Below are 15,281 nucleotides of genomic sequence, written 5' to 3' on the forward strand. Positions count from 1 at the left end.
AGTACAAAAATCATGATGATCATCTGCAGCTGCCTGCATGGTCAATAGCGTCGTCCTAATTTGATGGTTTCGCGTGGCCTCGTTCAACTGCAGCAACCAAGCCGACCGCAGTCGTACAAACGATAACGCACAATCAATCTGAAAGCCTCTCCGCACACGCCAGAAGCATCACCATCAGCACGTGCATTGTGCAAGTGAGGCTGCTTCTCACCCTGTACTGCCTACTTCGTTCGGCCAATCCTCGGCTAAACACGCGCGGGCGCGGGCATGGGCGCGGGCGGGACGGTGAAGCTGCCCGAACCTAAGGTCACCTCGATTGCAAGACACCCTCTACTCATCGCGCGCCGCTGAGAGACCTCCCCTTTGAACTTCTGCCAGCTTCCTCTCCACACCGACTCCTTCTTCCGGCCCCCTCGCATGGCAGCTGCTGCCCTCACTCCGAAACACTGAACGGCCCGTCGGCCCCGTCAACATGGCGCAAGCTTCGCCGGAGACCGTCGACCGGCTGTTCAACGAGCTGAAGTCAAGGTAGCTGCGCGCCCCACTCACGCCCGAAGCTCCACGCTGACACGAGCAGGAATACCGATGTCAGAGAGAATGCCGCGAAGGCGCTGCGACAGAGCCTCGAGGCTGCTCATCGAGGTCAGTCGCCGCAAGAGCTAATGCCGCCGCCCGCCAGACACCGCGCTCACGCCCCTCACAGAGTTGCCTCCAGGCCAGTTCGCGAACTACTACGACCGCGTTTGCAACCGTATAAATGCCCTTGTCGTCCAGGGCAATGAGACGAACGAGCGACTAGGAGGAATCCAAGCATTAGACCAGCTCATCGACTTCAAGGGCGACGATGCCGGCCAAAAGACCACGCGATTCGCAAGCTACCTGCGCGCCATATCGCAGGGCAACGACAATGCCGCCATCGACGCCGCGTCGCACGCTCTGGGAAGATTGGCGAAACCTGGTGGCACCCTCACCGCAGAGCTGGTGGAAGCCGAGGTGAAGAGCGCGCTGGAGTGGCTCCAGATGGATCGCCAGGAGAATCGTCGCTTCGCTGCCGTGTCAAACTTGAGAGAGCTCGCAAAAAACTCACCCACGCTCATGTACCAGTGGGTTCCACAAATCTTCGAGGTTATTTGGTATGCGCTACGGGATCCGAAGGTGCGCATTCGCCAGGCCGCCGCGGAGGCTATCAGCTCTTGCTTGGAGATTATCTCTGCGCGCGACCAGCAGATGCGTAATCATTTTTTCGGCAAGGTTTACGAGCAGGTTCTAACCGGATTCACCGTGAATACCGTGGAGTCAATACACGGAGCCATCCTGGCCATGAAGGAGCTCCTCCGACGAGGCGCAATGTTCATGCATGGGTCCAGGTACATCGAGGCCTGCAACAACGTGTTGCGCTACAAGGACCATCGTGACCCGCTCATCAGGCAGGAGGTCATCGTCACAATACCGCTTTTGGCTGCGTACTCTCCTAACGATTTCTCTCAACATTACCTCCACACTTGCATGCTCCACCTGCAGGGGCTTCTCAGAGAGGAGAACAAGGATCGCAGCGCAGCTTTCATCGTTGTGGGAAAGATTGCCGGAGCAGTCGGCAGCCACTTCGGAAAGTATATTGACGGCACCCTCACGGTCATCAAGAATACACTCATCCGTAAGACACGCTATCGGGCGCAGGAAGAGCCGGCTATTTTCGAGTGCCTCAGCATGCTCTCGATCGCTGTCGAACAGGCCCTTAGCAAGCACGTGGACTCCCTCCTGGACCCAATGTTCTCCTGTGGACTGAGCGATCCTCTCACCCAATGTCTCGTCGACATGGCCCATTACGTCCCTTCGAGTAGAGCAGCTATCCAAGAGCGTCTGCTAGACCTTCTGAGCCAGGTTTTGTGTGGTCGTTCGTTCATCTCTATGGGTAGCCCACAACATCACGCTTCTTCACCACCACAAATATGGACCCGCGATCACAAGCCACCAGAGATCATCAGGCAGAAAGAGGCAGAGATCGCTCTGGCACTTAAGACTCTCGGCGAGTTCAACTTCTCAGGCCACGTGCTAAATGAATTTGTTCGGGATGTTGCCATTAAGTACGTCGAGGCAGACAACAGGGAGATTCGGAAAGCGGCTGCACTTACCGCATGCCAACTCTTCATCGGCGATCCCATAGTCACCCAGACAAGCCAGCATGCGATACAGGTTGTGGGTGATGTCATCGAGAAGCTTCTCACCTGCGGCGTTGCCGACGTGGATCCTGACATTCGCCACACCGTACTCAGGGCTCTCGATTACCGTTTCGACCGCCACCTGGGCAAGGCTGAGAACGTGCGAAGCCTGTTCCTGGCTCTAAATGACGAAGTTTTCGAAATCCGTAGGGCGGCTATCTCGATCATTGGCCGCTTAACATCCGTCAATCCTGCTTACGTTTTCCCGTCGCTACGCAAGGTCCTCGTTCAGCTCTTGACCGAGATCGAATACTCGAACAGTGCTCGGGACAAAGAGGAAAGCGCAAGATTGATCAGCAACCTGGTTGGTGCCTCGCCAAAGTTGATCAAACCCTATGTCGATCCCATGATCACCGTCCTTCTGCCCAAAGCACGGGACAGCAACTCCGAAGTTGCTTCATCGACCCTCAAGGCTATCGGTGATCTTGCGACCGTGGGCGGTGACGACATGAAGCAGTACATTCCCGAATTAATGGACATCATCATCGAGAACCTTCAGGATCTCAGCTCAGAATCAAAACGGATGGCAGCTCTGATTGCGCTCAGTCAACTGGCTTCGAATGCAGGCTATGTCATAGAGCCTTACAAAGAGCATTCGGAACTTTTGACGATCCTCATCAACATTGTGAGGACGGAACCAGCAAACACCTTGCGGAAGGAAACCGTGAAGCTCATGGGTGTCCTCGGAGCATTGGATCCTGATGAGTACCAGAAGATCGTCGAGAAATCTCCAGAGCATAACCTACAGGCAGAAGCGCAAGCTGTCACCGACGTCTCCTTGATTATGAGCGGCATCACACCGTCGAACGAGGAATTCTATCCTACAGTTGTCATCAACACTCTCATGGGGCTTCTCAAGGACACATCACTGGCACAATACCATTCGGCTGTTGTGGATGCTGTGATGAACATCTATGCCACAATGGGCTTGAAGTGCGTGCCCTTCCTGCCCCAGGTCGTACCAGGTTTCCTGGGCGTCATTCGTGGGGCACCAGCAGGACGTGTAGAGGGTTACTTCAACCAGTTGAGCCAACTCGTGAGGGTTGTACGACAACACATCAGGCCCTTCCTGCCTTCCATTCTTGAGACCGTTAAGGAGTTCTGGAGCGGTGGCATTCAATTGCAAGCCACGATTCTCTCGCTCATCGAAGCCATCGCACGCTCTCTCGAGGGGGAGTTCAAGATCTACCTTGCCAATGTTCTGCCATTGATGCTGGGTGTCTTAGACCAAGACACATCCGTCAAGCGCTTGCCGTCAGAGCGTGTACTCCATGCTTTCTTGATCTTCGGATCGAGCGCAGAGGAGTACATGCACTTGATCATCCCAGTTATCGTTCGCATGTTCGACAAGCCTGGACAGCCGCATGGTCTACGGAAGTCAGCTATTGAGACCATTGGCCGTCTTTCGAGGCAGGTTAACATCTCAGAGTTTGCCGCTATGATCATTCATCCACTCTCGAGAGTGCTTGCCGGCAGCGACATTGCCCTTAAGCAGACCGCGCTTGACACATTGTCCGCCCTGATCTTCCAGCTGGGTCCTGATTACATTCACTTCATCCCCACAATCAACAAAATCCTCGTCACGCACAAGGTGCCTCATTCAAACTATGCCCTCATTGTTTCCAAGCTACAAAGAGGCGAGCCTCTTCCTCAGGATCTGAGTCCGGATGAGCGGTACGGCGATGATGACGAAGACCTTAACGCCACAGAGATCTCGACCAAGAAACTGGCAGTCAATCAGCAACATCTCAAGAATGCTTGGGATGCCACTCAGAAGACCACTCGTGAGGATTGGATTGAGTGGATGAGAAGATTCAGCGTGGAACTATTGCGGGAGTCTCCCCAGCAGGCTCTTCGTGCTTGCACACCCTTAGCAAGCGTCTACAATCCCATTGCCAAGAGTCTGTTCAACTCAGCTTTCGTCTCCTGCTGGACTGAGCTGTATGATCAGTACCAAGAAGAGCTTGTGCGCTCTATTGAAATCGCCCTTGCATCGCCCAATATCCCGCCTGAAATCCTCCAAATCCTCCTCAATCTCGCCGAGTTCATGGAGCATGATGACAAGGCGCTTCCAATTGACGTTCGAACTCTCGGCATGTACGCTGCCAGATGCCATGCATACGCAAAGGCTTTGCATTACAAGGAACTCGAGTTCAATGCAGAGCAAAACGCTCGTGCTGTTGAGGCCCTCATTAGTATCAACAACCAGCTGCAGCAGACTGATGCCGCATTTGGTATTTTGAGGAAGGCTCAGAACTACCAGGATGTCGAACTTAAAGAGACCTGGTTTGAGAAGCTCGAGAAGTGGGAAGAGGCCCTCAAGTCCTACCAAAGGCGTGAGAAGGATGAGCCTGATTCTTTTGAGATCACTATGGGTAAGATGAAGTGTCTGCACGCGTTGGGTGAGTGGGACGTCCTGTCGACGTTGGCTCAGGATAAGTGGATCCACGCTCCGCAGGAATACCGAAGATCTATCGCTCCTCTGGCTGCGGCTGCTGCTTGGGGCCTTGGACAGTGGGAGCTCATGGATCAGTACCTGTCGGTGATGAAGTCATCGTCTCCTGACTGGTCTTATTACGGCGCCATCCTAGCCATTCACCGCAACCAGTTCGAAGAGGCTCAGAAGCACATTACCAAGACGCGCGACGGTCTCGACACCCAGCTCAGCGCCGTCTTTGGCGAATCCTACCAGCGTGCCTACCTTCCGCTGGTACGTGTGCAGATGCTCGCTGAGCTTGAGGAGATCATCACCTACAAGCAGAACAGCAGCAACCCAGAGAAGCAAGCAAGCATGCGTTCTACTTGGATGAAGCGCCTGCTCGGCTGCCAGCCCAACCCTGAGATTTGGCAGAGAATGCTCAAGGTCCGCGCTTTAGTCATCTCGCCGAGGGACAACATGCAAATGTGGATCAAGTTCACCAATCTCTGCCGGAAGAACCAAAGGGTGGGTCTCGCTGAGAAGTCGTTGCGTTCCTTGCTTGGAGGTACCCATGAAGACATTTTCGGTTACGTTCGAAACCACGCCCACGAGATACCACATCCTATCTCCTACGCCGTTTTCAAATTCATGTGGTCGTCAGATCGCAATGAGGAGGCGCTGGATCTCCTCAAGGACTTCACTGCTCGCGTTGCAGATGACCTTCAGATCAGATCCAAGGACGCTATGGGCCAGAATGGCAACATGCCAAACGGAATCAACGGCCATCACGGTGTCAACGGTGTCCACGGCTTCACGGGTCTTGTGAACGGCATGCACGGCTTGAACATGAACGGCTCCGCGATGGTGAACGGCAATAGCCAGCCACCTGGCACAAATCATTTCGATTTGGCCGAAACTCAGAAGCTGCTGGCCAAATGCTACCTCAAGCAGGGCGAATGGCAGACACATCTACACAATGGCGACTGGACGCACGAGCATGTGCACGAGGTTCTGTCTGCTTATGCTGCGGCTACACGATACAACCAGAATTGGTACAAAGCATGGCACGCGTGGGCATTGGCTAACTTCGAGGTCGTCAACGCCATGTCGCCACAGGCTGATAGATCCACGCCGGACCTTCCAGCAAGTGCTGTGCATGAGCACATTGTCCCTGCCATCCACGGTTTCTTCAAGTCCATCTCGCTCTCCTCGGCCAGTTCTCTCCAAGATACCCTCCGTCTTCTCACCCTTTGGTTCGCTCACGGAGGCCATCCCGAGGTCAACACAGCCGTTACGGAAGGCGTGGGTACTGTCAGTATCGACACTTGGCTTGAAGTCATTCCGCAGCTCTTAGCGCGTATCAACCAGCCAAACGTCAGAGTCCGCCAGTCGATTCATAATCTCCTGTCCGACGTCGGACGCGCTCATCCTCAAGCACTGGTGTTCCCTCTTACGGTCTCAATGAAGTCAGATGTCACTCGTCGGTTACGCTCGGCAACAGCTCTCATGGACGCCATGCGACAACACTCCCCCAAGCTTGTCGACCAGGCTGATTCCGTCAGTCACGAACTCATCCGCATCGCTGTGCTTTGGCACGAGCAGTGGCACGAGGGTCTGGAAGAGGCTTCGAGGCTGTACTTCGGCGACCGCAATATCGAAGGCATGTTCGCGACCCTTGCACCGCTCCATGCCATGCTCGACAAGGGCCCGGAGACTCTTCGCGAGATCTCATTCATCCAGTCATTTGGCCGCGAGCTTCAAGAGGCACGCGATTGGTGCCAGACGTTCAGAAATTCCGGCGAAGAGGGTGACTTGAACCAAGCTTGGGACCTTTACTACCAAGTGTTCCGCAAGATTGCTCGTCAGCTACCTTCCTTGATGACTCTGGAACTTCAATACGTCTCACCCAAGCTGAAGGCTGTACACGACTTGGACCTGGCCGTACCTGGCACCTACCAGAGTGGAAAGCCCATCATCAGGATCCAGTCATTCGATCCTGTTTCCACGGTCATCCAGTCTAAGCAGAGACCTAGGAGGCTGATGATCAAGGGAAGCGATGGCGTCAACTACATGTTCGTTCTCAAGGGCCACGAAGATATTCGCCAAGATGAGCGTGTTATGCAACTCTTCGGCCTGGTCAACACCCTTCTTGACCACGATGCTGAGTGTCGGAAGCGTCATCTCAACATCCAGAGGTACCCTGCAATCCCTCTATCTACTCAATCTGGTCTCCTGGGATGGGTCCCGAACAGCGATACGCTCCATGTTCTCATCCGCGAGTACCGCGAGAGCCGTAAGATTCTTCTCAACATCGAGCACCGTATCATGTTGCAGATGGCACCAGACTACGATTGCTTGACCTTGATGCAGAAGGTCGAGGTGTTCGGTTACGCTCTCGACAACACAACCGGCCAAGATCTCTACCGTGTGCTCTGGCTCAAGAGTAAGAGCTCTGAAGCATGGCTTGATCGTCGTACGAACTACACTCGGTCATTGGCTGTTATGTCTATGACTGGATACATTCTGGGTCTCGGCGACCGTCATCCTTCCAATTTGATGCTCGACAAGGTCACGGGCAAGATCATCCACATTGATTTCGGTGACTGCTTCGAGGTGGCGATGCACCGCGAGAAATACCCAGAGCGCGTGCCGTTCCGTTTGACGAGGATGTTGACGTATGCCATGGAAGTCAGCAATATCGAGGGCAGCTACCGCACGACCTGCGAACACGTCATGCGTGTATTGAGGAGCAACAAGGAGTCCGTCATGGCCGTGCTTGAAGCTGTAAGTTTTTTCCTGACCAATCGATAGAAAACGATGCTAACACGGATTCCCTTATAGTTCATCCACGATCCTCTCCTCAACTGGCGCCTTGGCACCCGCGAATCACCTCTGGAACCCTCGTTCACGTCGCAGCGCCGCGCTTCCATCATGGGTGACGCCGTCGTGCCCGGTGAACGTCCCGAATCGTCATTCCGCCCGCGTCATCGGTCCAGTATCGTGCCGCCCGGTGTAGCTGGCCCGAACGAGCCGGAGGCCAGGGAAGAACAGAACGCGCGTGCGTTACAGGTGCTATCGCGTGTCAAACAGAAGTTGACAGGCCGCGACTTCAAACCCCAGGAGGAGCTAAACGTCAACAACCAAGTGGACCGGCTCATTCGGGAAGCGACCAACTTGGAGAACTTGTGCCAGCATTACATTGGTTGGTGCAGTTTCTGGTAGAAACCTGGATGGTGGTGCTATCTTCTTCTCTTCTCCTGTTTCGATTCAAGTGGTTGCTTGCGTGCATTTGCGTTTTTCCATTTCTCAGTGCTGGCTGGCATCACGTGGAGGGCGGCGTCCGGGGAAAAACATCCCTCTCGCGGTCTGAAACCCCCCAATGGATGCGTTGCGGATTGCGGATACCTTTCTCCTTCCTTTCTTGTTTTCCTTCCATGCGTTTAACGGCTGCATGGGTAATGATGGGTTTTGCTTGATTATTTGATTTATCTTTGGAGGGTGCAAGCATGGGATTCTGGCTGGCATGATATCGGCGTTCACTTTTGCAGTTCCTTTTTTCCTAGTGCGGACATCAAGGTTTCTCTTCCTGCTCACCTTCACCTTCTTGTCTTGTATGTATTATCAAGATTGATACCTCCCGACGATAAGGGAAAACATAAATTCGTGGCTTCTGATACTGAGAACTATTGTGTATCGGGGAAGATTGCTTTGCAGAATAAGAAACGCATGAATCATCCTCAGCTCCCGCGCGCTTTTGACAGTGCAGATTGTGATGGTTTTCCATCGTTCCTCCCCATTGTCCCTTATTCTGCTTACCCGTGCTCCGTGAGCCTGAGATACTTCCCAGGAACCATTCCTTCGGTACCTTTTTATTTACATGTACGTTTCGTTCTTGCACTAGCTCTCCATCCCCCCTGAATTCTTCCTGCCGAAAAAAAAAAAAAAAACCACTCCCAGTCCGTCAGCTACTCCCCCTCGTCCACCAACTCATCCTCATCCTCCTCAAGAACCAACTCCCGCAACCGCTCATCCCCAACCCAATCCACCCCACTCCCCACGACCACCCCGGCCACCACGCCCTTAACGCCGCGCCACCGGCGCCGTGCGCGGGCGGCGTCGCGCTCCGCCTCGAGCAGCTGGTCGCGGAGCTTAGGGTCGGCGGTAGCGAGGGCTTCGTCGAACGTGGTTGAAGAAGAGGGACCGGGATCGGCGAGTGAGAGCAGGGTGCCGGCCAGAGCGGCGTTTCTGGCGTTGGCGGCGGAGAGGGCTTTGGTGGCGGCGGCGAGGGCGGTTGCGGTGGTGGTGTGCTGGTGGGTTTGGTGGGCGAGGTGCATGGAGAGGGCGTCGCGGGGGCGGAGAAGGGGGGCGAGGCGTCTGTGTTTGTTGGGGGTGTTGGATTAGTGCTTGTTGTTTGATCGTCGGCCTGTTATATTTCGTTTCTTTATTTGTTATTAGGGGAAGGGGGGAGAATCTTCTACCTTTCTTCGAATGAGGCGGTCGAGCCGGCGTGCACGGCCTTGATGACGGGATCCGTGATGAGGACTTGGTCGGTGATTTTGTTGCGGAGGAGGTAGGATGCGCGTGCTTCCATGGCTGCGCGTTCGGCGATGATCAGCTGTTGGGCCACTTCGTCATCTGAAAGATGCTCGTCCGATGCAGCCATCGTGGTGTCTGTCCGGCATTAGTATGACGTAGCAATAATAGTTCGTGCAGCAATATGGTTGGGTTCGGGGCGTTGGCTTTGAGGGAGTGACAGCTGTACGTGTGCCAGCAAAGGCAGAGGAAAGTTCCCGGTTGGGGAACTGTTTGCACGGCCAGCTGGCGGATGATGTGGAAACAGGGCAACCAGTACCATTCTGCTGGGCTTCAAGCAGGCTGCGCTCAAGCTCGAGTTCGCGCACTTGCTGGTAGAGCTGCAGCACGAGCTTCTCTTTGTCGCTCAGAACCACGGCAGCGGCGTCGGCGTCGGCAGCCAGGGCGTTCAAGAGATCGTCTTCGGGTTCCTGTGACGCCGGCGCTGTTGGCGCATGATTGCTGCCGTCATCCATGATCGTCGATAACCACGCGTGACATGGGCGGCGAGGAACGGCGCGCGCGTGTTGGTGTTGTCTCGGAAGACGCGCCGCGGACCAAGGCACCAACCTAAGGCACCAAGGCACCGTAGCCGCACGGCCACACTGGTGGGATCTGGCCGCCGCCAGTCCGCCGCCTTCGACACGACGCCGCCCTGCGAGAAGCTTTTTGCGGTGAACGCATCTGGAAAACGCCCGCTTGTAGGCTGCAGTCGTAGCCTGTCGTAGCGCGTTGAGCTGGACTGTTCTGGGATCTCCCGGCGCTGCCTTACGAACCAGTGTGTGTGGCTGGAGCTAGGGCTGCGCTGGTCATTTGAGCTGCGCACCGACCGGACCATCATCATCATCACCGCCTAACCGCCGTGCTCGCCCGAGAGCATGTCGCGACAACCTCACTTCTCCCCTCCACCACCCGCATAGACCGCCAGCGACAGGCGCATGTCGCTGTCAGTCTTTGTCGCCCATTCGGGCAAACGGCTCGACGCCGATCCCGTCGTCTTCAGCTCCCTGGACGCCCTCAAGGCCTGGCTTCACAATGCGACCAAGGTCCCGCCGCCGGACCAGATCCTGCTCACTCCGCGCGGCAAGCACGTTAAGCTGCAGACTCTCCTGACCGAGGTAAGCTGCACCTCACTCCCCTTTTGCGAGCGCCGAAGGGTAACCTGAAGCAGAAGGAGATTTTCCTGTACGACCGCGACCTCTTCGCTCTCCCGGCACCCGAAAACCTCGATCACCTCGTTCCGCCCGAAGCGCTTCCCCAGGACTTCAAGCCGGGCAAGCCCCCGGACACCCTCACCAACCAAAACGACCTCGCGGCATGGCAGAATCTGTTCAAGACGCGCCGCGACTGGGCGCTGGACCTGCGCGAGCAGTGCCGCTCCATGGCCCAGGCCGCCGCCGAGTGCGTGGGCGAGCAGGCCGTCGTCGAGCGTGGCGTGCGCGTCGCCACCAGTAACCATGAGACGCACATCCGGAGCTTGGAGCAGAAGCAACAGGAGGCGCGCGCCTGGTTCGACGCCGTGGCCAAGGAGCAGGACGAGTGCGTGCAGTCGTGGGAGGCGGACCTTGCCCGCCTCAGCTCCATACCCGCCATCCAGCAGTTCCGCCGCTTCATCTCTACCCTCGGCAACGACACCCCGCGCAAGCCGTCCAGGAAGAACAGCGACGCCCGGACCACCTTGGATACCTTTGTGAATGTGGATAAGGCCCGGAAGGCCGCGTCGGTTAGCAACACGGTCTTAGATGATCTGGAAGGTCGCATAGTGGACATGGATCAACAGATCGAGAAGATTAGGGCGGAGTACAACGAGCTGCAGAACGCCGTGGACCAGAGCCAGATGCATTCCTCGTACAACTATCAGGACGAGCCGATGCGGTTATTTGACGAGATTGACGTGCTGGTCAAGAAGGTCGATTCGGATTACGAGCACGTTCTTGGCCTTCCGGCCATATCTAAATCGGTCGCGCAGGCCTCAAAAATGGCGTTGCTCCACACCCGGAATTATCTCCCATCCCTAACGGATTACAGCGCGGAGATGAGTGATCTGCTCAAGCACTCTGTGCAACGGAAGAACTCAGCAGTTCGGCTCGCTCTCGAGCACCTCCAGACGATCGCTGGTATAGAATCCACTCTCGCGGGTGCTAATGCTTCAATCGCCTCGATCGAGATTGCCCCGGAGAGCCAAGACGCACTTGAGGCCCTATCGGTCATTTCCAAGATGCCGTATATCTATGGCGTTCTTCTGGTAGAAGCTGTGCGGAGGCATGAGTGGGCGGAGAAGTTGAAGAGAGATTCTTCCTCTTTGGCAGAGGAGATAGCCGGTTATCGGGAAGAAGAAGAGAAAAGAAGAAAGAGATGGTTGAAGAGCAACGGGGACGTCATTAATTTGGATGCCGCTCACGACAATGCTGTTGGAATCGACATCAACGTCACTGGCCAGGATGTCGGATGGCCCCCCGTGACCCGCCAGGACTTCCAGGATTATTTGAATCTTCTGAACAGCATCGGTGGACTGGAGGGTAGCATGGACCTACTGGCTCAGGCATTCAAGGATATCGATCGCCCGACTCGACAACAGATCAAGCACGCCAAGGGCTTCAAGACAGGAAGCGTGCATGATGGGCTGGGCAAGGGTTCACTTCTCCTGCGTGGAGAAGACGAGACACGAGTCCTCAAAGAGTCCATGTCCAAGCTCGATGAAGAGTTAAAGAGTTCCAAAAGTAGGGTTCGGAAGCTTGAGGATCTGCTTCACCGTCAAAGTACCATCAGCCGTTTGTCCATCGGAAGCGGGGTTGCCCCGCCGTCCTCCCAGTTTCCCGATACCCCTACCGAGCAATACCCGCCCGTCGCTTCCCCACGGCTGCAGGACAACTCGACCGTCACGTCCCGAAGGTATTCTTCCAACAAAAGTGCCGAAGAACGAGCCTTGGCCCAGCGGATAGTGCAGCTTGAAAGCGAGCTCAGGGCGGAGAAGGAGGCAAAAACCAACCTTGAGAAGGAGCACTCAGCACGCGCTAATGCTGTCGATGACCTTCAAAAACACGTTGAGGAACGTAGGTCCACTAACAAGGATCTCATGGAGAACATGGAATCGATGCAGAAGGATTGGTCCGATGAACGCCGATCCCTTGAAGACGAAATCAGAAAGCTTCGCTACAGGAATGAAGAGCTCGAGGAAGAGCTTGACAGGAACTTAGGCAGCCGTGACAATGAAAGGGCAGGCTATGACGAGAGAAGACAAGCGCTTGAGACCGAACTTGACCAGGTTCGCAGGGATGCTGAGGAAGAAGTTCAACGAGAGAAGGACCGGGCCGAAGCTGCCGAGCACGCCATCCAGGAGGTTGAGGCTGCTCAGTCTGAGCGGAAGATGACCTTACAGACCGCTTTCTCCTCGCTGGCAAAGGACGAGGCCCTTCCTGAGAACAGCGCCTTGTTGGCTTCGGAGCTCGAGAAGCTTGCACAGAGATCCAAGGACTACGCTCGTGAACTTGCTGAAGCTGTGGAGAAGGCCAAGTCGGAGAACGAAGCTCTGACCATCGCAGCAGCGAAGCAGCGGAACGAGCTGGAGGCTCAAGTCAGGACCCATGAAGCGGACATTGCACAGAAGAGCGAAGAGCTCGCGGCTGAGAGTGCCAAGGTCAAGTCGTTGTCTGACGAGCTGAAGGATGAGCGGGGCCATCTAGAAGGGCTACGAATGAAGTTCGCCGAGGGAGAGACGGGTGCTGATGCCCTGCGTCAACGCGTAACGGAAGAGGAAGCTAAAGTCGAGCGCCTCTGCACAGAACTCGCAGGAGCAAAGGCTCATGTCACAACCCTCGAAAAGTCTCTGGCGGAATTGCACGACAAGTACAACGCGCTCCAAGCCAACTCGACCAACGGCGAATCCAGATCTGAACAACAGGCGAAGCGGGCCAGGGATATTTCTGAGAGGCTGCTTGCAAACAACGATCGGTTGCACAGGCTCTTGGAAACGCTCGGATTCGCCATCACGCACCAAGACAATCAGATGGTGATCCAGCGTGCCTCGAAAGTCGCGGGGCAGAGTTCCGTTCTTCCTGCAGATGCCTCTGTGGCAATGAACCGCAGCGTGTCGTCTCCGCCATCCTCGCAGAAGCCACTTCAGAGCTCTCAAATCCTGGAAGCCCTGAGATGGACAGAGCAGGAAAACCCCGATGCCGAAGAAGTCAGATTCACGGAGTTTATGCTTACCGTCAAGCGCTTCGACATCGACACCTTCAGTGAAGCCATCACGAAGCGTATGAGGGATATGGAGCATACTGCGCGCAAGTGGCAGCGTGAAGCTCGCACTTACCGTGACAAATCGCACAGGTACCAGAGTGAAGCGCACGAGAAGATTGCCATCCGCGGTTTCAAGGAGGGAGACCTCGCTCTCTTCCTTCCCACCCGCAACCAAGCCACTCGCCCCTGGGCAGCATTCAACGTCGGTGCACCGCATTACTTCCTTCGCGAGCAAGAGTCGCACCGCCTGCACAGCAAAGAGTGGCTGGTCGCACGCATCACCAAAGTCGAGGAACGTGTCGTCGATCTTTCGAAGTCGATGGACGGCACCCGCGGCAGTGACGGCCGATCCATTACCAGCGAACGTAGCGGCATCTCGTACGAGGACGACAATCCGTTCGAGTTGTCCGACGGTCTGCGCTGGCACTTGGTCGAGGCCGCGGAGGAGAAGGTCGGCGCGCCACTCACGCCCGGCCTCGGCAAGAGCACCGTCGACAGCACCAAGGTGGACGCGAGAGGCAGCATCCGCATGAAGAAGAGCCTGATCGGCAACGACGCGAGCAAGACGCTGAACAAGAGCCTGGATAGCCGCCGCAGCAGCGCGGGAAGCAAGCGCAGCGTGACCGTCGACAGCGGCAGAAACAGCAACAACAATGGCAGGGCTGCAGCAGGGCCCTCTGGACTGGACCAGCAGAATGGTGTTGAGACGGTCGGAGGACCGGCGGCCGAAGAGGTCAGAGCACCCGTCCAGCAATAGAGATTGGGGAAAGAGGAAAAAAGCAGAAATGGTATATTTCACCCACCATCTTCTGTTTCCTCGCCCCCCTGCGTGCTTTTGTTTTTGCACCTACATTTCTTTTCCTGCTGACACTTGCTTCTTCGATCGCCCGTTATACAGGCTTTCCTGAACAATACCCATCACCATCACGTCGCGAGGGCTTCGCTATCTTCCCCTACCGCCTTCAGCCCTCCACCGGAAGGTCAAAGCAGCGAGAGCGTTGTTGCATACAGACCGGCGTCGTCGGCCAGTAAGGCGGCCTCGGCTCTCGCGGCCGCGGCTGCGGCGAGGGGCGGTGGTGGTGATGCCACCATCGCCGGCTCTTCTTCTTCTGCCTCAGCTGCCAGGGACGGCGGTGCTTCTTCTGGTCCAACGAAGCCGCAGCATTCGAGGAAGCCAGGATTCTTTGATTCGCTGTGGCAGTTGGACATCAGTTACGAGAGGGGAAAGGCGAAGGAGTGATGGATTGTGTCGAGGAACGAAGTATGACGGGTCAACTTCTTCGTCTTTGCTTTGGATACTTTACGTTTTGCTTCACGATACCAACTCGCTTTTAGGATGTGAGACGTGATCTCAGTGGAAGGTCCGCTTTAGACAGGTGAGCCGGTTTGGGTACAGTGGGGGGAAAAACAGATAAAGGGTAGTTAATAACGGAAGTATTACTTATTCACATACCATTGACATTGCTTAGCGAAAAGGTATAGAAAAGAACAAAACGATTGTGTTCTCCAAGCCTGGTTCTCAATCAAAGCCGTCACGCATCGATGGCCTCGTCCATGGGGAGATGGAGGACTTGTCCGTACAAAGATGTGACCTTAGATGAATAACAATCTGTCCGGATGCCTGCTCCAACTCCAGCCTCAGAAGTGTAATATCCCTCGTGAAACTCGCTTGAGAAGGGCGCGACCATCGGAATTCACTAATGGAAAAACATGAAGCCTACAGTGCATTGTTTGCAAGGGCCCTCCCTCGACAACACAGCAAAAGTCAGAGCATGTGACATGACGAAACCTGGTGCACTGATGGTAGCCATTCATTATAAGTCCTTTGTCAA

At 55.5% G+C, this 15,281-nt stretch overlaps 3 protein-coding genes across 3 annotated transcripts; 2 read left to right on the forward strand and 1 right to left on the reverse strand.

Moving 5' to 3' along the window:
* Positions 1 to 472: 472 nt before the first annotated feature.
* TOR1 (phosphatidylinositol kinase-related protein kinase tor1) lies at positions 473 to 7,860 on the forward strand (the record flags this gene model as incomplete). The annotated part of the gene is made up of 4 exons (XM_066772635.1): positions 473 to 528; positions 578 to 642; positions 704 to 7,422; positions 7,480 to 7,860. 4 exons carry the CDS (start codon positions 473 to 475, stop codon positions 7,858 to 7,860), a joined length of 7,221 nt encoding a protein of 2,406 aa, XP_066637914.1.
* Positions 7,861 to 9,112: 1,252 nt separating this feature from the next.
* On the reverse strand, positions 9,113 to 9,686 carry SLS55_001138 (uncharacterized protein; the record flags this gene model as incomplete). Its single annotated transcript, XM_066772636.1, has 2 exons — positions 9,113 to 9,309; positions 9,491 to 9,686. The coding sequence occupies 2 exons, from the start codon at positions 9,684 to 9,686 to the stop codon at positions 9,113 to 9,115; spliced, it is 393 nt and encodes a 130-aa protein (XP_066637915.1).
* Positions 9,687 to 10,148: 462 nt separating this feature from the next.
* On the forward strand, positions 10,149 to 14,206 carry SLS55_001139 (uncharacterized protein; the record flags this gene model as incomplete). The annotated part of the gene is made up of 2 exons (XM_066772637.1): positions 10,149 to 10,328; positions 10,367 to 14,206. The coding sequence occupies 2 exons, from the start codon at positions 10,149 to 10,151 to the stop codon at positions 14,204 to 14,206; spliced, it is 4,020 nt and encodes a 1,339-aa protein (XP_066637916.1).
* Between the last annotated feature and the right edge of the window lie 1,075 nt (positions 14,207 to 15,281).

This window comes from Diplodia seriata (genome assembly GCF_021436955.1).
Source record: "Diplodia seriata strain FDS-637 chromosome Unknown scaffold_1, whole genome shotgun sequence".
Lineage (NCBI taxonomy): Eukaryota > Fungi > Ascomycota > Dothideomycetes > Botryosphaeriales > Botryosphaeriaceae > Diplodia > Diplodia seriata.